This window comes from Scleropages formosus, chromosome 24 (assembly GCF_900964775.1).
Source record: "Scleropages formosus chromosome 24, fSclFor1.1, whole genome shotgun sequence".
NCBI classification, from domain to species: domain Eukaryota; kingdom Metazoa; phylum Chordata; class Actinopteri; order Osteoglossiformes; family Osteoglossidae; genus Scleropages; species Scleropages formosus.
This window is the reverse complement of record NC_041829.1, coordinates 11,206,478-11,230,026: the sequence shown is the minus strand read 5'-3', so window position 1 is coordinate 11,230,026 and position 23,549 is coordinate 11,206,478. Positions and strand designations below refer to the sequence as shown.

Genomic DNA, 23,549 nt, shown 5'->3' with positions numbered 1-23,549 from the left:
CGATTGATTGTAATCACTTTTTCATTTTGGGGGCTCCAAATATTGAAACTGAGTATTTTAAGGAGGCCACATGGTCTATCACTTACTTTGTTCAAATCACGTCAGCTAATTTGTGTGCTGGTACAATATTTTCTTCCAGAACACCCTCCATAATCATTAAACATCACAATATTCAGATAAACATACTTTTTTTTTTGCTTTTGGTAACTTTGAATTTGCAGTATAATTATTCCTCTGTGAATCTATGGACAAATCCAGAAGGACGAAATGTTTTCTAGCAAGACATTATCTTAAATAAGGTGCGAGGAATCCGCAAAACATCATATACCCGGGCATCATATAGTGAGGTCTATCTGTAGGCTGATCTTGTACAAAGTACAGTAGTGTGTATACTTGAGCTAAGATTATTATCATGTGCTTTCCACCATGTACTTTTAAATGCATTAATTTTTTTGTAAAAATCATGACCTTGTAAGTCACCTTGGACAAATGAATCAGCTGAAGAACAGCTACAATAATTAAATGATACAATTCAATTAATTAGTGCTGAACTCAAACAACTATTCAAAATTTTGCTATGAAATTAATGCCTGAGAACAATAATGTACAATTTGTTGTAATCACGCACTAACTGAAATCACAGAACACATACCGAATATACCGAAAGCGAAGTCTCCTTTCCTTTAGCTATTCGAAGACAACGGAGGTCCTGCTACTGCTCTTTCCTCTATCTTTTCCACTCTAAAGTTCAGGAACTAAATACTGCAAGTTGAAATAAAGAATTGATAACAGGCATGTTCGGGAAGAAAAAACACAACTACGTTATTTTGTGATATAAATTATTTATTTACATTACAGAAAAAACCATCGAGACAATGTATAACTAATTGAAATATACTGTACGTATCCATACATAACCAAACGTAGCTGGAGTATCATTGTGTCTTCATTGGTGTTGTAAACCACAAACACAAGGCATCGTGTGGAGTCCCTGCTCCTCCCTCTGAACCCCCTGCGTGAATGAGTCCACAGTGTCCGGGCTTGGGATGGGGGAGGGTGCGGGTGGGATGGGGGTCTTCTGTCAGCCCAAGTCCCTCAGATGAGCCTGGTGGACGCGCGCATCGTGTTCTCTGATCCGTAGTGTGTGGAATTTTGCTTCTGCCGGGTTATTCTGCTGCCCCTGGGGCACTTTCTGTGGGTCAACAAGGACATGTTCATCCCTTCCTTCTAGTACACTCAACTATTAATGTGGCGCTAGCAAGTGCCCATGAATCAATATGAATATTTAGCCGTGACTGTCAGCGTTCAGCTGCTCCCATAAACATTTCTGTATACTATTGTAATGGGAGCAGTAAGAGGTACTAATAACCTCTTAATACAGCAAAAAGAATACTAATACAAGTTAACGTTGCTGTAATTTGTGTAATAGAGCACACACACAAAGGTTTATTACCATTCTAATCCCCAGCTCTCCTCCTGCGATAGACCAAACAATCTCTAAATGCATGCTTGTGATAAAGTGTGAGAGTGATTATACTTTTTGGTTTTTTATATAAGGTAGTGCAAGAACTGTAAGCAATATGTATTAAGTAAGATGTTGATATTGACAATAAGTGGAATGAGACCTTTTCAGGACACAAAACCTTGACAAATATTCTGGTGTCGCGCTGTAGCTCTGAGATAGGTACACATTTGAGCGAACATGTGAGATGGTTGCTCAGATTTACGGTTGTCATGGAAACCCACTTAAAATTTAAGGAAAGGGGAGGGCATTCTATCCTTCAGACATTTGTTTTACAGCGTGACAAAAAAGGATTAGAAAAGACTTTTCCAGGCTGTTGTATATGTGTATGCATTTGCAAGTGTCCTCGGGTGCTTATATGTGAGTGTTTAAAATGTATGATTATGTAAGTGAGAGTGCTTATGTATTTGTCTGTGCTTCTATAACCATATGTGTTTATGCATGATGTATTCAGGTATATGTCTTGGTGTATCTGTATAATTCTTCTGTGATTATGGACGATTGCGAATGTGTTGGGTATGTGTGTAGCGGTGCATGTGTCAACGTGAAAATTTCTGAGTGCCCGTATTTATGCAAATACATGCACCTTTATCTAAATTCCTATTAGCATGAATGCATGTGCACATATCTGCATATGCCTGTTTGAAACTCACCGTGTGATACAGAGCACCACTACACAGATGACAGCCACCTGCACAGCACCGATGATGGAGGCGATGAGGACATAGCGCAGCTTGCCTGAGCCAGGAACCACGTAGAGCACGTTGTACTCCTTGTTGTCACACTGGGGGCCACTGAAGCCTGAGTGGCAGCTGCACATGGGACCGGACAATCAGTCTCACGTCTGCTTGCACACTGGACATATTATTACAGTTCCTGGTAGTGAAGTCCATTACATGTACAATCTGTTGTAGTGTATACTGAAATGGTCCAGCACAGCCTTGTGCTCCACTGGTAATAATAATAATAATAATAATAATAATAATAATAATAACAACTGAGGCAGTAGGTAGTGTAGTAGTAGCTTCTGCCTTTGGACTTGAAGGACTCAGGTTTCAATCCCATCTCCTGCTGTAGATCCCTTGGTCGACATACTTATCCTCAAATGATGGAGAAAAATTACCGAACTGTACAAATTGGAAAATAATTGTAGGCAGTCTATTACTGTAAGATGTGTTAAATTCTTCCTCTTCTTCTTCTTCTTCTTCTTCTTCTTATTATTATTGTCATCATCATTATTATTATTATTATTATTATTATTAATAATAATTTTTACAATATATATATTTTTCTTTATATATGTGTGGAGTTTGCATAACAACAACAACAATAACAACAACAACAATAATAATAATAATAATAATAATAATAATAATAATAATAATAATAGGTGACAGCACCTGAGTGTTGCAGTGAGTCTGTTTTACAGGTGTCAGCTGTGTAACAAATGTGCATTACAAATGACTATGATGGGGTTAGGGTTAATGTTAGTGTACTGCACCTCTGCTTGCTGCTGTAATGTCCAATGGAGGCATTCTTGCTGCTCTACATACCTACAGGAGGGGGGCAGCAGGCGGTTCGAGTGCTCGCAGTCACCATGGACGCAGTAGTTCTTGTAGTGCTCTGGGCATGAGATGTAGATGCCAGGGGCCACCTCACCCTGCTTGTCCAGCCTCTCGTCACCCTTCCTCTCCGGTCTCTCATCTGTGGATCAGACAAGGCAGCATGTCACTGCAGGGGATATCCAACATGACATCCCCACAAAGGAGTTGATGAAAACAAGATACAGCAACACCATATCCAATAAGCCACACAAATATTAAGTTTGCACAGCTGTACTCCCTGAAATTATTTTTCTCATGCATTCATCTGAAGCAACTTATGGACAGCTCTTTTTCGGAGATTTAGGCGACACAGCTAATTCCAGTTAAAAAATGGGAGCAACTCCTCCCTGTTAGTACTGCACTGGCTCCAAAGAAGTCAACGAATCAGCACATGGAAATCTTAATGATAAGCTTCGATCCTGCAGCGCTGCGTGTTGTTTGTGTACCGGTCCACCATGGGAAGCCAGATAAACCCATTTGCACACTCACCTGCTCACTCGTTCACACTGCATGCACCAGCTTCAAGAGGGACAGGACATGGGAAAGTCATGATTACCTATTCCTCTTAACTAGTCATTTGTTAATCAGACACTTTTCCACAAGACAGCTTACTGTTTTAGATTTGTACACTAGGCTGCTTATACTAATTGATACTGTAATTTTTACTGTATCAATCAAGGTAAAAACAAGGGTACTACAGCAGGATGAAGAATTTGCATCTGGGTCCTTCAGGTGCAATGCGATAGCTCTAACCACTACACCATTCACATGGTTAACAACATGTACATTTACATTTACATTTATTCATTTAGCAGATGCTTTTGTCCAAAGCGACGTACATCTCAGCAAAAGTACAATTTATGCATTGCATTAAGAGGAAGAGACATAGCTGCAGACATGAAAGTCTCAGCTAAACCTAGTTTGTTACCTACCACTTGCTGCACTGAGGTTCATGTAACATAATCAAACTATTCTCAGTTTATTAATTCATTACTAATTCAATTAATTTAACCAATTCAAAGATTTGCAGTAGTTTGCTTACATTTAACACACTGTTCATTTACTCATATGCTCCCTCCCTGGCTTTCCCCAGTTTAGTCAATAGTCTTGCCCTGACAGCAGCGGGCTTGGCCGGGTCCTGCTCTCTGGTGGGTTTGGGGTGCTAGGATTGCTTGGGATGTCTTGTGATGGACTGGTGTCCTGTCCTGGGTGTGTTCCCTCCCCCTCCAGCCTTACGCCTTGTGTTGCCAGGTTAGGTTCCGGCTCGCCGTGACCCTGCTTGGGACCAGGGTATTCAGCCAGTGTGTGTGTGTGTGTGTCTTGCCCCAACTTACAAAGGTAATGTGTTCCTTAGGAACCCTTCCTAATATGAACCCTCAATTTGCATTAGCTTCAAGGGTAAATGTTACATACATATGATATTCAGTGTTTGTATATTAATTCAATGTTTAAGGCAAAAAACCAACGAGAACATTAGAGACAAAAGAAATGCATGAAAATATGAAAGCGATGTCAGTTTGATCCATGTTCAGTGTGTGTGGAGTTTCCATGTTCTCCTCTGTGTTCATGTAGGTTTCCTCCCACAGACATGTATTTCAGTTGAACTGGTGACTCTAAACTGCTGGTAGTGCGTGTTTGTGTATGAGTGCAGGCGGAGGGCAGTGAAAATGTGCTGCTCTGATTGACATCCCCACCCATTCCACCCTCCTGCTGCCCAGTAGTGTCCCACTACACACCCTTCAGTGCTGGCACCTCAGGGGTTCATAGTTGGTGTGTGGGGCCAGTACCTGGGGATGGGTTTGACCCTGGTGGAGGGCACCCAATTTGCTCCACAGTTAGAAACAACCCCTGGTCACGCTGGACAAATGACACGGCTCAGATTCTGACCGCGATCTGAGAACCGCCGCTCAGCCTACGCACGGTAGAGTGCCTTAGCCGTCTGATTCACACAGAATTCCCTCAACAAGCGTTATCCTGAGGCTGTCACAAAACGAAAACAAAAACAGCCACAGAGAGAGGGAACATTACATGCAATTATGTTGTTATGTTGCACATTACTATGTTTTCCAACAATGGGTGGAGTCTGCACTGAATCGAGCGATAAGGATATAACCGAAGTGTGTATGAATGGCTCAGCTGGCAGTCACTGTACCAACAGTGAGTGCATTATACGTTAAATAAGCCATCACATGGCTGCAGTAGCATGGCTGGGGATGCCAGAGGACCCAGGAATCTGGCTGCTTGTATTTATTACCCTGGTGAAGAGAAAAACAGTGTTTCAACATGTTCTGGGGCACAGCAGGAGTGCTACACTGACCACCATGCTGACCGCCTCTGCTGCGCGTGACCACAGGGTCATTAGGGTATCTTGCTAAAGTACGCAGCCTTGTGAAAGCTTCAGCGCCGCTCAGTTGTTTATGGATAACAGAGTGTAGGAAGAACATAGGTTCAGACATCCGAGCCCGAAGCTGGCTGTCACCACAGCTTCAGTTTGAAGTTCTGAGCGGCAACCGATTAATCTCCCTGTAGTATTGGTAACGCCATTACTTGGTTATCCTCCCTGTGGTGATTGCTTGCTACTTGTTACGCCCTAACTACGCCCCACGTTATGCTCCTCTGCCTCCGGTGGTCTCACAGCCAAGGTCTGAGAACAAAAGCTCAAAGGTTCTCAATTCTGACCCCAATGTGGTGGAATGACATCCCTCAGTCCCTTAGCACCACTCAATCCCTCTCAACACTCATCAAAGGTCTCAAAACACATCACATTCAGATTCACCGTCTAGTGATCTCTGATATACTTTACACACTGTTACATCTGTTAAAATTAAGAACAAAAAACACGCCCTATCAATCCTATAAAAACTACTTGTGTATATTCGCAGGCAAAACTGTAGTACTGGAAAAACTAATTGCACTTCGACAATCATGTCTGCATTCGTATGTCTATATATGTTGCTGAAATGTGCTTTGTTTCCTCTCATTCGTATATCATTTTGGAGGAACGCATCTGTTAAATGTACATATAAATGCAAATGTAGTGGTCAGTAGCACCAGGCCCAAGTTAATCTACCTGTAGTGGTCAGTGACACCAGTCCCAGTCAGCATCCTTAGTAACTGGGGCTGTAACTGCACTTAAGGCCCAGACTCTGGTCAGAAGACAGTTCAATACAGACTCTGGCCAATGGTTGAAAACAGGCCAGTAATGACTTAGAAAGCCTCAAAGACCATCATTTTATTGTCACTAGACTGTCTGCCATCCTGCCAACTGAGAAGGAGGTTAGCGAGGAGGACTGGGGGAGTTCCAGCTGTCCGCAGCCCCCTACCTGAGTAATCTGTCCTGGCTGAGTGCCCATCCCCAGGCTTGGCCCCCTCTGTCATGTCACCTGAGGGGGCAAAAAGAAGAGAGAAATGGTCAGTGAGCTAGAGCCGGAGTGGAAAAAAAGGTTTTGCCACAGGGATGTGACCCAGCTCTTGTCTCACAAGTGACTCCAGGTGCCTGTGGCCACTGGTATGAGTCGACCACGCAGAAAGCAGGAGCAGAATGTAGCTGCGTGTCCTCTGACATTTCGTGGGGGGATGTCAGATGAACCATGCACCAAACACCTTCCTCTAGTGCCCAGAGAGCAAGAGGACAGCCATGTGACTGCTGCTGCAGGAGAGTGGAAACTCACTGCGCCTTTGGTCTGCTGAAAAGGCCTCTCTGCTCCGCAACATTGTGTTGAACAAAGACACACTACATTTGCATGATTTTTGCGTTTTCCTTTTTTCGATGTCAAGTCATATTTGAGGCTCCATCCGCTTGTTTCGGCAAGCTACATACTGACCGGGCGTTAGGAGAGACGCCATATGGTTCTTCAGACAGGGCTGACCCTGAGGAGAACCTCAGTCACTTCCAAACAAGTCAATGCCTGGAATACACTGCTACTGATTTTGACAAACACCTTTCTCTTCAATAAATGGACGGTGCCTTACGCTACACCCTTAACTCTGAATTCACTGTCTGTTGCCGACTGGTGGGACCACAATGATTTAAGAGACTGAAGGCAGGATGAAAGAAATGAAAATCTGAGATGTCTTTCTCATTATCTCATGGTATAGACAGGTTTACATATGATCTGTATATGGATTGCCACACCTTAAACCTATAACACACACAGCCATTAGAAGGGCATGACGGACAGACTCACAGGCACAAAGACAGCAGGAGATGGGGCTATCCAGGGCCCAGGAGATGCTGTGGAAAGCTACATTTTGACACTCACCTTGGCAGTGGCCCAGGTACTTGACCTCGATTCTCTCCTGCTTCTGGCAGGATGCCTCCTTCACCTGGCAGGGGTTGTCGTAGGACTTGCCGTCTGAGGCGCACACGGGATTGAAGCTGATGTGGGAACAGTCAATGTTGCAGACACACCTGGTGCACAGACGAAGGAGATACAGCAGGTGGCATAGTGGTTAGAGCTGCTGATTTTGGACTTTAAAGGCATGTCTAACTCCCACCTTGTTTTAGTACCCTTGATCAAAGTACTTTCTCTGAACTGATATGGCAAAAATTACTTGGCTCTAGAAATGGGTAAATCTTTGTAAGTAGCTCAACATTGTAAAAGCATCAACTAAATGAATTAATATTAATGTTAAAGTGTGGTCATTTACTATGTTCTCACTCCGAGGAGTGTATACAGCCAATGTGGCAAAGACACTGATTGCAGAAATGATTGATGGCTGTAAAACCGCATTAACAAGCACTTGAGTGAAACACAGCAGCAAAGCACCTCCGCCAGTACTGCCTGTGCAGTGAAAGTGCAGTTACGGTAAAGAACTGCGTCTTAGTTTGGGGATCTGTTCCACCACTGGGGGATACGGAAGAAAATTCTCCACCTCTGGAAGAGCAACTCTGCAACACAGGCTCAACATGACTTATTGTCCAAACGCTTGGCCAGACGGCCTCCTAAACAGTTCAGTCTGAATGCCTGATCCACATGGAAGTCCTCAAACGGGGAACAGGGCCTTTTCCTTGGATGAGTGATGTTCATGTATTGCATAAGCACCTCTCCAGGCTGCAGTGCTGCCCGTGTTTGCTGCTTTATTACCACTGAAAGGGTACACATTTCCTGGGTGATAGATGTTTATGAATTGCGAGTGCAAGCGCCTGCTCCCAGACGCTATTCATTAGCAACTGTGCTCTGCCTTTGCTCATGGTGCACCAGGACATCACAGCCTTTCTGGGTTTTATTTAACCTCGCTCTAAGGTCTGGGCCTTCAGAAAAAACAATATGTGACCATATGATAGAGATGACATACCCTAATGGAAGGGGAAAATGGATGCACTTAAGAGATGTGTTTGTATATCTCACTGTGTGTCTATGCATTGAACACCATGGTTGAGTTACCATGGATAATTAAGAGGTGATTAGCACTACTCTGTTAATCCATATTCTAAATCATTGTGAATGACTGCTCACTTTTAACAGCAAATGCATAGTCTTCCCCAATCTTGCAAAGGACATTTGTTCCTGAAAAACCCTGTGTAATGACAATTTTTGAGGTAAAGAGGTAATTACCATTAGTTTCAATTGCAAAAATTCTATTCACTCCTGGGCCCCAAAACCGACAACCATTTATGATAAAAAAATCACCAAATCCCATTACAATGGACACAACTAGATCAAAAGTCAACATTTAAAGATTTTGATGACAGTAAATGGATAATACAATGTAACAAGGTAGTTTGCCTTCATTTATTACTTTGTAATACTGTATGGCTGTTTACCTGCACTCATTTAGCTCTTTCATACCTATTATGTACTATATACTTAAACACACACACACACACATTTTCAGAACCGCTTGTCCCTTACGGGGTCACGGGGAACCGGAGCCTACCCGGCAACACAGGGCGTAAGGCCGGAGGGGGAAGGGGACACACCCAGGACGGGACGCCAGTCCGTCACAAGGCACCCCAAGCGGGACTCGAACCCCAGACCCACCAGAGAGTAGGACTGCGGTCCAACCCACTGCGCCACCGCACCCCGAATTATACTTAAACACTCACAGTAAAAACATACATACTATTGCGGGAAAAGGGTTGTGAAGAAAAGATCTGTTTTATTTAACAAGCAACACATACAACATGTTACATTGTCATATATTTACTGAACAAACAATTTAAACAATCAAGGCTACTGGAAAAGACTATGTGCACCTGTAGGTCACATGGTCACAGTCCAGGCTGAATATCATATGCTCACCATCCACTACCATATGAATACCACAAGGTCACATGGAAAAAAAAAAAAAAAAAAAAAAAACTACAGTATGTGCACCTGTAGGATAATAACATCTCGGGTCAGCCATTCCAGTCAATGAGTCAGGTTTTCTAATCAAATCAGGTGTAAGTTTGACCTGCACCGTGGTATTCAAAACCCCACAATTCTGGTTACCTTGTTTTCACAACAGAACTCTGTTGAAGTAGAATATCGTCCAAACAAAAGAAACTTCAGAAGAAGAGTTGCTGAAGCTCATAAGACTGGAAAGGGTTGTAAAAGGATTTCTAAAGACATGGGACTCCATCATCCCACAGTGAAAAAGAGAAGTGTTCATGGAAAGTTACCATGAAGGAAACCACTGTTCTCAAGAAAAAAAGGAAAAAAGAAACTTGCCCATCTCATCTCAAATTTGATGAAGAGCACCTGGATATTTCATTGCACTACCGGAACTATGTTATGTGGACAGATGAGTCTGGTAGACTCTCTGGTAAAGGTGCACAACATTACATGATCTGAAACAGGCCATTCAAGCAAGACAGCCCAAAAATATACATGAACTGAAAGATTTTTATATAGACAAACAGGTCAAAATACTTCCAAACTGCTGTTCAAGTGTGATCAGCAGCTACAGAAAGCATTTGGTTGGAGTTTTTGTGAATAAACTACGTTCCAGTAATTATTAAATGTAAGGGTTAACATGGTTTTTCCATCTATGACCTTAAGTGTTTAAACCGTTTGTCATAATGTTGAACAATGTAAAATGTGTTGTTTGATAAATAAGCCTTTAATTATTTTGTCATGACTTGAGATGAAGATCAAATCAAATTTTGGGGGCAATTTGTGTTTTAAAAAAAAGATAATTCCAAAGGGTTCATCACCTTGTTTTTACAACTGTCCATATCATACTAAATGTTTAAGCATTAATTCAACCAATAAAGCAAAAAAAAAACATGATTACAGAGATTATAACAGCTGAAAATTGCAAACAAGTAGTAATGAAGACTGAGTGATTTGACTGGACTGGAGAACTTTATGCAGCACAAACCAAACTATAACTGCAAAGAGGGCTGCATGGTGAAATTCAAAGAAATGCTTTGTAAATAAATGAAGGGATATTAAATGAAAGAACTGGTTCCTTGAGTTCCTGTAAACAGAATGCTTATATCTGAGGGGTCGACTGCACTGTACATCAGCATCACCACAGAATTTAGGTGGTACTCAGAAACCTGCATCCTGCCCTTGTATTGCCCTTCCTCTTTGTGGTTGGTGTGGTGTGGTGAGAGCTGGGAGCCCCAGCACGGATGGTGCGAAGGTAAGTGGCATTTAAAGACGCTCCAGGCCCATTGTTACTGGCTCTGACTCCCTCCGCTGCTTTTATTACCGAATTGGTGGCTAAATTGAACTCTGATTGCTTCTTCTGACCTTTTAAACTCCAGTTAGCTGGTCTGGATTGATGCACTTCGGATAAAGACCTTAAATGGGTTACCTACTGTATGCTAGCTCGAACAAATGAAGACAGAGTACGGAAAACCTAGGTTTGACCATTAGTGACTTGTTTGTGTGCATTTTAAAAGCTTTTAAGACATGGTAAAAAAAAACAGATTCAAAAAAATGCTTATTTTGGATCAGAAAACCGCTGACTTTGGTATCGCAGGCCAAAAGAGAAAGCCATAAGCAATTCACCAGAAAGACATCTCTCCATCTTGCAAACTCTCTCTCTCTCTCTCTGACACACACACACTCACGTACACACAGAAACCTATACAGAAAAAAAGTGGGGGAGGCAGGCTTGAGAGAAAAGTGCTAAGCAGCATTTGGAAGAATGTTCTACCAGGCGGCTGTTCATTGGTCCACATAAAGGATTATGTGACTCAGGACCATGCATTTTTAATGAAGGCTCATAGTACTGCCTGGAATGGTGGTGCAACACGACACTGAAGTCAAGTCCTGCACTGTACATCACTGTATGGCTACCCTGCAGCAGTACCCTGTGCAACCACCCCATCAAACTACACTATACACCATCTGCAATAGTACACTGCTGTTGCAAAATTGACATGGGATGTACATTTCACTCTAGGACTGCACTGCAACGTTCACTTGCAAGTTTGCTCCGTATAACAGATTATCTGACATTCTGTTTGCCTTGATGCTCCTTGTTGTTCAGTTCTCAACTGGTTGTACCATTATTTGTCTATGCAAACTTGCAGATGTCCAACAGCATCTTCTGAATTCTCCCTAATCCAGCCACAAAGAGCTACACTGAATCCTGCACAGGGACAACCTGAGCTAATGTAGGTCAGATTGTATCCACTGCATAGTCGTACTGAAAGTTTCGGTGGGGCTGGGAATCTGTAGGGATGGATCAAAAGGTGTGACAGTGTTGCTTTGCATAAAAAACAACTAAAAAAAATAGCACATGGCATTGATTGCTGCCGTAGACATTGCTGAGCATCTCAAAGCAATCGTGAAAGGGATATTGATTGAGCCCTTGGCTTTCCAGCACCATCTGGCCTTTACACTGGGCTGTCTGCAGGGTCCACGAAGAGACAGGCAATCACGGCCCTGGAAAACTTCAACCCCCACGTCGAGCATGCCAAAAGCTTGAAGGCGTGGCGGCAGCTCAAACTGCGGGATACGTGAGGTTAAAAAGCTTGAAGCCAAAGCCCAAGCCCAAGCAATGACAGTTAGGGCTTTGGCACTGATTCCCTGCTCCTTGCATTGCGTTTGCATTGCTGGCAGCCCCCATACCGGTCTTCCTCAAAAGAAAGAGGAGAGAAGCTGTCACTGTGTTTCACAGCATCTCCTTGACTTTACATTTATTCATTTGAATGTATTGCATTTATGCCTCATAGCATCTTCCCAGTAGGAAAAGCCATCTGTAGCAGATGGAGCCCAAAGCTGAAGCTGTGTGTTCCTGTGTCTTACCTGTCAATAGATGACATTTTCACACTGTCAAAACCAGACAAGATGGCCAGTTTTCCTACCAGTTTTAAGCACATCACTGAGAGTTATAGAGAAACTGGAATATCCTGCAACCTTTGCAGTCTGAAACTGCCTGGTCCCAGTTTAGCAGCTACCACATTGAGGTCACAGGCCCAGCAACCTGTGACCTTAAAGTTGTCATCCTGGGGAAGTTGGAGACCTGGGGGCAGGACAGGGCTTCAGGGACAATACTCTAACGTTCCACAATAGCTCCACAATTTTTTTAAAGGAGAGATACAGAATGCTCTGTTTTAGTTGTGCAGGGAAACTGTTCCATCTAACCCATTTAGGTACAAGTTTAGCAGCAAACTAGGCTCTTCACCTTTGGACAGTTCTCCTTTCTTACTCCTTTGTTTGGGGGTTCTAGAATAACTGTGAGATTATCTACTATGTGCGCAACTTGGTGGATAATATCGCCCTGTTTCCAATACTTAGGGCTTTCCCTTTGGCCACTTGTTTGCACCATACACAGACATGACACTGCTGGGCTGAAATCACAACCCTGTCCTTCAACGACTCATTTCTCAAGGTCATACTTTTTCTGCTAGTTTTCTGCTACCCTCCCAGTGAATTACTGCAACAAAGGAGGTTTGGGGCTAGTCACTGGGTGATACGCCTGCTGTATTAGGCTTTAGTTCGGCTCAGCAATTTGAGTAGTAATCATTCACCTGGGGTCATGAGGCGTCTCTCCATCTGCTGGGCCTCCGTTAAATAAAGATGAAACGGCTATACCTGTCCGCCCACCGAGCGCTAGCTTTCTAGCGCCATCCATCATATCTTCAGATGCACTCAATCTCAACTCGCCAGATCTGGGCTCAGTTTTATTAAGGTTGCTATCTGAAGCAGCCCAATGTTTTAGGGTAATCAGAATTTAATAATAAAAAAAAAAAAAAAAAAAAACTGGGAAAACAAAGCAGAGAGCAAATATTGATTTCAGATATAGTGTCTCAGGTACAGTTCTGTAGTGGGGCGAGGGGAGATGCACCGAAACACAACGTTGAAAGTGATGTCTACATGAATTCCCTCTCTTCCAGCCGCCTGCTACTCACCACACGTCCTCTGCGTCCTCGTCGCACTCGGCTCCAAACTGGCAGATGTCACAGGTGGAAGTCTCCTTCTGACTGGTCTCTGCTGAGCCTTCGCTCCCTGCGGAGATGCACACAGGACAGGCGTGTTACTACTCGGGAAATCCACAGTGATGGGTCTAAATCGGTGAGCAGAGTCACACAGCTACTCTGTCACAGATGAACCCAGAAGTACAACATTTTATTATGTCCTTCTTTCAGAAGTTTTTGCTGATGTCAGGAACTCAAGAGCTGCTGTGTATAATAAGGGGTGGTAAAGGCTTCCCTTGACAGTTTAACTGCTCTAGACAAAACCGGACTGTACCTCCCTCAAACACACACGGGAAATAAGTATTGCCTATAACAGAAAGGAAAGGAGCCCCTTGTGTCACACACCTTCGAGAAAATGCAACATTGACATGTGCCACATGGATAATGACCCATGCAATCTATGACCACAAAGTTAATCCAGGCTGAATACCATACGCTCACCATCCCCTACCAGATGAATACCACAATTCATCAAAATCCAGAAATGCAGCACAGACATACTAATATGACTTCATATTCAATCCTTTTGTGTAGCTGTGGTACTTTATCCATACTGCTTTTTATAAACCTAAATCTCTCCTCATATCACTTCACTCAAGGACTCCAGGAATTTTTATATGACTTTGAAGGGTGGTGCTCTATGTAGATATAGAGACTTGCTGGAAAGTTTTATAGTTTGTGCACTCTGGTTATATCTGGTTATTGAATGTACAGTATTTGTGTTTTTCAGTGGTCTAAGATAATCTTGTCTATTTATTCAACATGAAGACTTCTAGGGTATTATTATTCTATGATTGTTTTTTTACAGTAATATCTTTGTGATTTGAGTTTTAGTTGTTTAGAGTCTTCATTTTTATAATCTCTGTCTCTCTGACCAAATGGTGGGAGAGGAGTTCTCTACAGAGAAGACTAAATTCCTTCTCTCTAACCATTGGGTTGATAAGGCTTCAAAGTCTGCATCTTGGCAATGTGAACACAGCCCTCAGGACTGCATCATCACTGTCGGGTGCAAAGCATCTCTCCGTTCGCCTAGTGATGATAAACGACTGCAGCAGGATAATTGTTATTGTCAGTCGGCTTACTGTTCAGTGAAGATCCTCATGTTTCTGTGTCAGTGGGTTAGCTGCTAATGGTGGGGACTAAAGATGCCGTGCGTAGCGAACACGGCTGTTTCCCCTCAGGTCCTCTGAGGCTTGACAGCATTAACATGCAGCCTGAGTATGCTTCTACAGAGCCATTCTCATAAAATGAATCGTTTGACCCCCACTGCTTCAACTCCCTTCTGTGTCTCATATGATGTCGAGGAGCACATCTTCTTCAAGGACTGGGAACACAGACAGCTCTTCGCAACCATTAAGTATCCACATCCCACTGCTTTTCTGGTCTGCCCCGGCCTTTTAGAAATATACCCTAACTGCTAGCCTTGAGCTGATCAAGAAAGTGTACGGCTTGTGGTCGCTGTGTCCTGATGGACGTGTGTGATTGGGAGTTTAAAGTCTCCAGGTGTCACTCTTCTTCACTCTCCAAAGTGACTTTTACAATGGTAAGCTTCTTACAGTTATTTACTCATTTATATAGCTGGGTTAGGTAGGTGGTGCAGTGAGTTGGACCAGGTCCTGCTCTGTAGCGCGTCGGGGGTTCGAGTCCCGCTTAGGGTGCCTTGCGACGGACTGGTGTCCTGTCCTGGGTGTGTCCCCTCCGGCCTTACGCCCTGAGTTGCCAGGTTAGGCTCCGGTTCCCTGTGACCCGTATGGGACAAGCGGTTCAGAAAATGTGTGTGTGTATGTATAGCTGGGTTAGTTTTACTGGACCAATTCAAAAAAAGTACCTTGCTCAAGGGCATGCACTCCAGCAGGAGGTGGGATTGAAACCTTGGTCCAAATGCAGTGGCTCTAACCATGTGCTGCCTGCTGCATGGACTAACAATGTGAGGCTGCCTATTTGATTTACCCATTTATACGGCCGGGTAATTTTTGTTGGTGCCTTGCTCAAGGGTACTACAGCAGGAGGTGAGAACTAAAGCTGGGTCCAAAGGTAGCAGTTCTAACCACAACACTACTCTGCTTTCCCTTTCTCTCTCAATCACTGAGCCTTATTCAAAATCACCACCAAGAAATGCAGTACCAGTATGTTTTTTTATTATTATTATTTTTTTTCCAAATACGTCTTAGAAGAAGGCTTTCATGGCTTTTTTTGAAGATGGCCAATTTAGCAAAAAGGCCAGAGCACTGAAAGGAGAGATAAAGAGACCACAGGGACAGATGTGTGTCCAGCACTGTCAGCTCATAGCTAGTAAACACAGCATCAGTCTTGATTTTGGCCTTACTGTTACTCTTTTCGATGACAAGGAGGAGGGACTCCCATAAGACTAACTTACAAAAGCTACACCCGTAACGCAAAAAACAGACCCGCAGCGGTATTAGGCTCCATTGCTGAGGTTGGTTGGCTGGCTGCCTATAATGAGACTACACGTTTATGACAAAACACCACAGCCACTGGCATCACTTGGTTAACGATGCTCATGGGAAGGCGTCAATGCCACAGCGACATGCGATGCCCATATATAGATGGCGCTGCCACATTATGAATCATGTATGAAGTAAGTGCCGAAACTGACGCACTGTGGGCAGGGTGACAAGTTGTGCCACTGTTCTCTAAGAGCCAGCAGACAAAATCAGCGACAACAAATGTTCTTACTCTGGTACCCGAACATCTCCTGGTATCAGGCTTTCTGCTTGATTTGAAGGCAATCGTTTCAACAGAGAAACCTGTAAGATATAATTAATGTTGGGTGATCCTGTATGAAGATATTTCCCTCTTTTTAAAAGCATGATTGGACTGCACTCCCCAGTCCTGGGCTGATCTAAGAGGAGCCACAAGCAGAGGCTGTGGCCACGGGGACTCTCATTACAAACTTGCAGACACAGTACATCTCTGAAAAGTATGCCCTACATGTGGGAAAAGGGCTTAACATTCGGGTCTTTTTAAACATTTTACTGTTTCAGGACCATATTTCATTTTAAAAAAGTTTGAGCTTTACACACTGGATTAATGCAAGGGTGGAGGACCTCTCCCCATTATTGCCCAGTGTTTAAGCTGGGCATGTCCATGCTGTGGAGGGACTGGACAAACTGTGGGTCATGTTACCCAATGCAGCCTGTAAAGTGCAAAAAACAAGTGTTTCACTGGAAGCACATTGGAAGAGGTGCGTATAGCTACTGTATGTGTGGTGGCTGTTCAGGTCTTCATGCCAGTAAATTGCTCACTAGACTGGCAGAAAAAAGATGAAATTTATAATTGAAATCTAAGCACTCCAAGCTGTGAAAATTACAAATCTCAATGTATATGTAACAAAGTGGGCTTAAATTTACATTTAATTCAGTTGGCAGAGGATATCAACTAAATAAAAGCAAGAATATTGTTCACCTATGCATGACAGACCTCAGGGGACCGGATATTGAAATGACCGAGCAGCGCAGCGCATCACACATTTATTTATTAATATATTTTCCAGAATTAATAACGAATAAAAATCAGCAGAGTGGAACACAAATTGTTTAAAAAATTCACTTGCTTCAATATATGAAATGATTTACTTGCATAGAACTTGGTGTGGTAAATAAAAAATGCAGATATGATAAGGGGAGGGCATGGTCGTGTGGTGGGTTCAGCTGCGTGGTTGGTCTGGGGTTCATGCCCTGTGATGGAGTGGCATCCCGTCCTGGTTGGGTCCCCTCCCTGCTTGGTCCTGTGCTGTGTCGTCGGTAAGACTCCAGCTCGCCACGACCCCGTTCAGGAGAAGCAGTTGCTGACAATGGATGGGCTTGGTAAGAAGTGTTGTAAACACTGCAGCATCTCCTAACTCGCCATGTCAGCTTTATTGTCCAATGTTGTCATATTATGATGTGCTTTGTTAGAATAAATAATTTTATTTACACAGAACAAGACTAATATGTCAAAACCATTGGAAAAATCCCATATATGATGCATTGGAATGACAGACCCACAATTACTTATTTGGTTCAAATGTTATTTTGGTGTGTGTCTTTTTATGGACCTAAGATTATCTGTGTGTCTTATTGTAAGCTAACAATTTTGCTTCAGTTTAGGTTTTCAAATCAAACTCTACATATACCAGCAGTTTCAGGATTACTTCGTAAAAACATTTTAACTGCCTGCAGTTTCTATTTTATATAATGCATTGTTTTTCCTAAAACGCTTTTAGTTATTAATACCTCTAGCGAAGTGATTAGAATCCTCTGATGGCTTGAGGATTACAGTTCAGACAAGGTCACAGCCAAGCCCCCCCCAGTACAGGGATGTGTAGTCCTGTCACGTCTCCACATTAAGACAAACAATGGGGCGGCTGTAATAACCCATTCCTCTGTGTGATCCCAGGACACCGTTTGGACACACTTTCCTTTATTACCAGAAAGAAAAATACAACATCAGCAGCCTCAATTCTCCTGAGTTTCCAAGACAATGTGTCTCAGACTCAAGGATGTCATCTTCTCTCCACTGACCTCTGCGGTATACAGATAATTACCTCGAGGTCAACGGGTGGCCTCTAAGCTAAGCGCCTGTGATGGATGTTTGGGACTGTCAATATATGGACCTACAACTTGGCTTCGATGCAGCTACAGGCAAACAGAGTTTCACACTTCTGTTTGATGAATGGATAATGACAGGGCAAACTCTGAGATGAGAGAAATCAATGTTCACAGCTTAGGGTGGCTGGGGGAAGGGGTTTGAGTGGCATGATCAATGCCAGAGATCTTGGCAGATCTCAGAGCTATGCCCGGGTTGATGCCGACCTAAAAGATATCTTATGCTAAACTGTTGTACTTTCCAGTAAAATGATCACCATTGCAAGATTGCTGAGATCCTTGGTTTGTCCTTACACAGCTGTGACCATTTTAATAACATTACTAAACCAGTTTCTTTCCATCACTTTCCCAGCATAATGCAATATTAGCTGAAAGGAGTTATGTTCACTCAAGTATTCAGAAGGCCAAAATCCCACTCTGTTTCTCTTGTTATGCCACTCTAATTTACACCCTAAAATTCTTTCACCAACATCTGGTTTTTTTGGACCTTCTTAGACAGAGCTGTATGATCACCTTTCTTCAATAGCGCAGCCTTTCACAACAAATGGTAACCCTCTCCCTACAAACCTAACTTGCTAGGAACAGACAAAACCATAAAACCACCCACTATCATTTAGGCGAGTTGGCCTCATTGATTCACAATGTTCTAGCAAATATAAAACTCAGGAACCACTGGATAGAAAACTCTAGCTTGGGCTATGGTCTACCTTCACATTTCTCCTCCTTTATTTCTCTCAAAACCATTTCCGTAAATGACGTTTAGGGATTATGCCATTTATGACTGTTCATACTTCCCTGTAGGGCACCAGATGTTTTCTATTGATGCTTACAGAATGATGTTATACAGTGTATATTAAAGGTTTATACTGTGTATATACAGATGGTATCTTTACACTACAAGTGAAAACTGCACCACCTGCACTGAAATAAATATAATTTAAAAGACGCAGCTCTTTAAACATTCAGAAAAATAAACCAATTTCTTTATTTTGTTAAAGTACAACTTTCCCACAAGTAATCAGCTTGACAAATATAAGCCAGTTTGCTCAGCAGGATAACTAGCCCGCTAAAACACCGCAGTAAACATTAATCTTTCCTTAACTCCCAGGCAATCGTTACAAGCTTTCTGGTACTGATTCCGACTGCTGTCAGACTTAGATCAGACTGGAGTTGCATCGCTGGGCAGACAGACCAGTAGGACCTGGATTTTCAAGGCTGTAGCTTCGAACCCCTGTACCGAGACTCAGCTTAATGAGGGCTCAGTGTGGGAAGCTGACTGAGGCTGAAGGTATGCAGGTGTCAGGATTTCTGCGGAGATACGGCAGACAGGCAAGAAAAAAGACTCTAGTCTGTAATCATAAATTGCTTTAAATGCATGGATCTGAACCTCATAATCTCTGAACCTTCTTTCACTGATTGCTGTGTAGTAAAGTTTAAGTTTATTTTGCTTCATTCTTAGGCAAAGCACCTAATAAAAACCAGCATGCAATGTTGCTCCTAGGATTTTATTAAAAACTTAAAAACAAGTATCTTGTTCTTTGATGGCACAGTCCTTCTCCATCCACACTTCTTTGAGCTGTCATTTGGCCCCGTTTGGTATGTTCTAAACCATTGGTGGTCAAAGTATGGATCTCAGGCATTGAGTAAAATGGTCCTCAAGCATACCAGCAATCATAACTGCACAAAGCGGTATTTAAACTGTTCACATATTAGTAGACTTAAAGGATTTTATAATTCAAACATGCCAAAAGTTTACTCATCTAAAACCCTCAGATACCAATTTACGTCATAGCTTGAGCATCGTATCGTCAATTCATCTTATTCATCATGGCTTCAAAGGCATTACAGTTTCTGCTTGTCTGATTTCTGCACATGATGTTTATAACATCACTGCTTAGCTAGGGACAAAATTATTCCATTGTTTTAATTTTTCATAAAAATCAGTATCCATTTGCTAACTAGCCAATGTTTCGAGAATCTGCTTGGTAATTTTTGTTTAATCAATTCCAGTCTACCAACATACATTAAAATAAATAAAATAAATATAAAAAACAAATAAACAAATAAAAAGAGGAACCAGTTAAATGTGAAACCTATGATGAGACTGAAGCTCTCCAACAGTCATTCAGATGCTGTCCAGTATTTCTTGAGATATCATCAAATGCAACTTTTTCATTAATCAAGGAACTTCACAAAATATGCCATTTGTATGTAAAATTATTTGTATTTTTCACATAAATTCATTAGTACAACAAACATGATCATTTTAACACAGAATTTACGCCAAGAAGTGGCTGTAGGACATAGGCGGTCCAACATTTCTTTGACTTAAGTAAAGTGGTCTTCGGTCTGAAACACTGAACTATTGCTCTGAACAACTTAACTACTTCCTCCTCCCTCTAGTACAATGCTGGATATGAGGATCTGCTGTTGGTTATGCTGCTGTTTCTCTCATTTTCTCTGTTCACTTCCAATTTGCACCTTGAGTTCCCAGATGTCTCTTAAGAGACCAGGTACTTTATGGTCCACCAGTATCAAGTAACCTGCTCAGATGGACTTGGTCAACTGTAGAAATTTACAGATAAGGCTGTTTAACTCTTCTCAGTAACAACTGAGCTCCTCATGTCAGCCAGAATGGACCAAGATTTCACCCACCAGATGATTCCAACTAAAAATAAAGGTTGTGAGAAGACCTTTTATTTGATTCTACCATGTTCCTGTCTTTTAAAAGCTTTATCCCATTAGCAGTAAGTAACCTAGTTACTTATCAGTATAGAGTGCTTGTATTTAGTTATCAACCTAGAAAGCAACAAACAAGTTCTGAATCAAGTCTCCATTTGCCTTGTCCTCGAGTGAAGACGGAGGATTCAGTCCAACAAAAATAACGAAATCCAATCAGGTCTTTCCGAGTCGTCTGCTAAAATGGCGAAGTAACTAACCTTAGATCGTGAAAGATTAAAAATTACTCCTGAAAAGTGCTGTTATCTGTCAGCCTACGCGAAGAGCATGTGTGAATGTGGTGAACTGGCACTTGTGCTGAAATAGCCATGCTACCACTCGTTTCAAGCTCACTTCTCACAGGGATTGCCTGCCGACGTCAGCCTTCAGGGTGGACAGCAGCAGAGAAAACAAGTCTGTTTCCCAGCCCTTGTGCCCCCCTTTGACCTGCATGTTTCAAACAAACAAGCTCAACAATCCTGCAATCATGTCAGAAAATCACACATTTAATGATCCATAGCTCCTGCTCCCCGTTCGCCTCTAACCCTTGCACCCCCCCAAACATGGTCACCACTCTAGTGCTAAAACCCCAGTCCCTATCTAAGTCAACCATCAAATTTCATAGGACTCTTGCACCACTTCAATTCCACCATAATCCTGCAATTAGACTGTGGTACTGATCCTTTCAGCCGCACTAATGCCATCGCTGTGTACATTACTCCTCCCTTCGCCCCCCCCTTCCGCACAGCCATTCTTCTTCACACAATGGATACGACAGAAAAAGTGCTTCCTTCAGGATGACCAGGAGGGCCTTTTTTCCTCACCTCAGACACAGAGCTTATCCCCCCCGAGATCAGCTATACTTCCTGCTCTTTTTAATTCCTTTCCAATCCGTCAGTGCTGTGCAAGATTTGCATTTCATCAACGCGCGCTCTGCAATATTAATAATCCACAGGAAGTTGACGTACACGGGGAGGACACAACAAATCGATCAAATCAAAATCATCATCTCCATTTTTATATCCTCTCTTTTCTTTCTGTGCTGCCCAGGAGGCTGTTCTCCCATAATGCCACCAGACACAGAGCACATGTCAAGTGATCAATCTTTAGATCCTGTATTCCCACTTAGGGACTGTCAGAGTATTATGAAGAAAACCGAAGACAGAATAGAAATGAAAAACAGAAACTCGTCTAATAAATGAGTTTCTTCCTAAATAAAAGACCAGTGTGTTATTTTTATTTTGTGTTGAAGATGTTTATGTAGGATGCTTTTGTATGCATTTTATTGGGTTTACACCTTGGGTGTTCCTTTAATATTTTAAACCCACAACAGCATACCCCAGCATACACTTATTTCACAAGTTAAGGGTGCTGTCTTGGCTACATCCAAAGTCCTCATCAGTCAGCCTGTGTGACCAAGTGCTCGTCAGACCAAAACAACACAAATGTGACCTCCCAAGACTTTGGCAGGGACAAGAGGGCTGGGCAAGTGAGCATTGCTAGAGACTAAAGTTGAATATTGTTTTTGCATCTTGAGATGGGCTGCTTTCCTCCCTTAAATCTGCTAAACAATCAAGCTTTTTCCTTTACATTCATTTATTTACAGATTATTAATTTCTAGTTATTTATTTAGCTGATGTATTTCCCCCCAACAGGGGGTGCGGTGGCGCAGTGGGTTGGACCGCAGTCCTGCTCTTCGGTGGGTCTGGGGTTCAAGTCCCGCTTGGGGTGCCTTGCGGCGGACTGGCGTCCCGTCCTGGGTGTGTCCCCTTCCCCCTCCGGCCTTACGCCCTGTGTTGCCGGGTAGGCTCCGGTTCCCCGTGACCCCGTAAGGGACAAGCGGTTCTGAAAATGTGTGTGTGTGTATTTCCCCAAAGCACCTTAAAGTGTTAAGGTCCTCAAAATTAATTGCCCAGTTACACAGCAGGGTCATTTTTAATGGAGCTATTCAAATACCTTGGCCAACTACTGCTATAGCAAGAGGTGGGATTCAAACCTGAATCTTTCAGATCCAAGCACAGCACCTCTAATGACTACTGTACATGCTATCCCTGTGTGTCTTTTGACTTCCTTTAGTTTATAGTTTGTTAGCTGAAAGTCCATTTATTTTCTTTTTTTCAATCCGAACTTTCCACGGGCCTTCTTCAAAACCACTCCCTAGATCAAAAGACCTGGTGTGCATCACTGTCATTGGTAAAACAGCTGGTAGTGTGGTAGTTAGAGCTACTGTCTTTGGACCCAATGGTTGCAGAGTTGATCCCCACCTCTGGTACCCTCGAGCAAGATACTTACCCTAAATTACTCTAGTAAAATTACCAAGCTGTATTTATGGGTAAATGATTGTAAGCAGGGGGGTGCGGTGGCGCAGTGGGTTGGACCGCAGTCCTCCTCTTCGGTGGGTCTGGGGTTCGAGTCCCGCTTGGGGTGCCTTGCGACGGACTGGCGTCCCGTCCTGGGTGTGTCCCCTCCCCCTCCGGCCTTACGCCCTGTGTTACCGGGTAGGCTCCGGTTCCCCGTGACCCCGTATGGGGCAAGCGGTTCTGAAAATGTGTGTGTGTGTGATTGTAAGCATGTAATAATTGTGACCTTAAAATTGTAAGTCGCTTTGGAGAAAAACATCAGCTAAATGAATAATTGTGAAACACTGCTCTACAGCCTCTTGTTCATCCAAGCTTCGAACTCCTATTTCTGGTGCTTTAGCTGTTGCTTACATTACAAGATTTGGCTCCATAATT

The 23,549-nt window shown here is 42.8% G+C and overlaps 1 protein-coding gene across 1 annotated transcript in view; it reads right to left on the bottom strand.

Moving 5' to 3' along the window:
• Window positions 1-873: 873 nt before the first annotated feature.
• tmeff2a (transmembrane protein with EGF-like and two follistatin-like domains 2a) overlaps window positions 874-23,549 on the bottom strand; it is a 70,998-nt gene continuing 48,322 nt past the window's right edge. The window contains exons 5-10 of the mRNA XM_018755809.2: window positions 13,424-13,520; window positions 7,389-7,537; window positions 6,450-6,509; window positions 3,076-3,226; window positions 2,176-2,334; window positions 874-1,192 (exon numbers count right to left, since the gene is read on the bottom strand). Coding sequence (XP_018611325.1) covers window positions 1,096-1,192; window positions 2,176-2,334; window positions 3,076-3,226; window positions 6,450-6,509; window positions 7,389-7,537; window positions 13,424-13,520 — 713 coding nt within the window. The 3' untranslated portion in view covers window positions 874-1,095. The remainder of the gene's footprint in view (window positions 1,193-2,175; window positions 2,335-3,075; window positions 3,227-6,449; window positions 6,510-7,388; window positions 7,538-13,423; window positions 13,521-23,549) is intronic.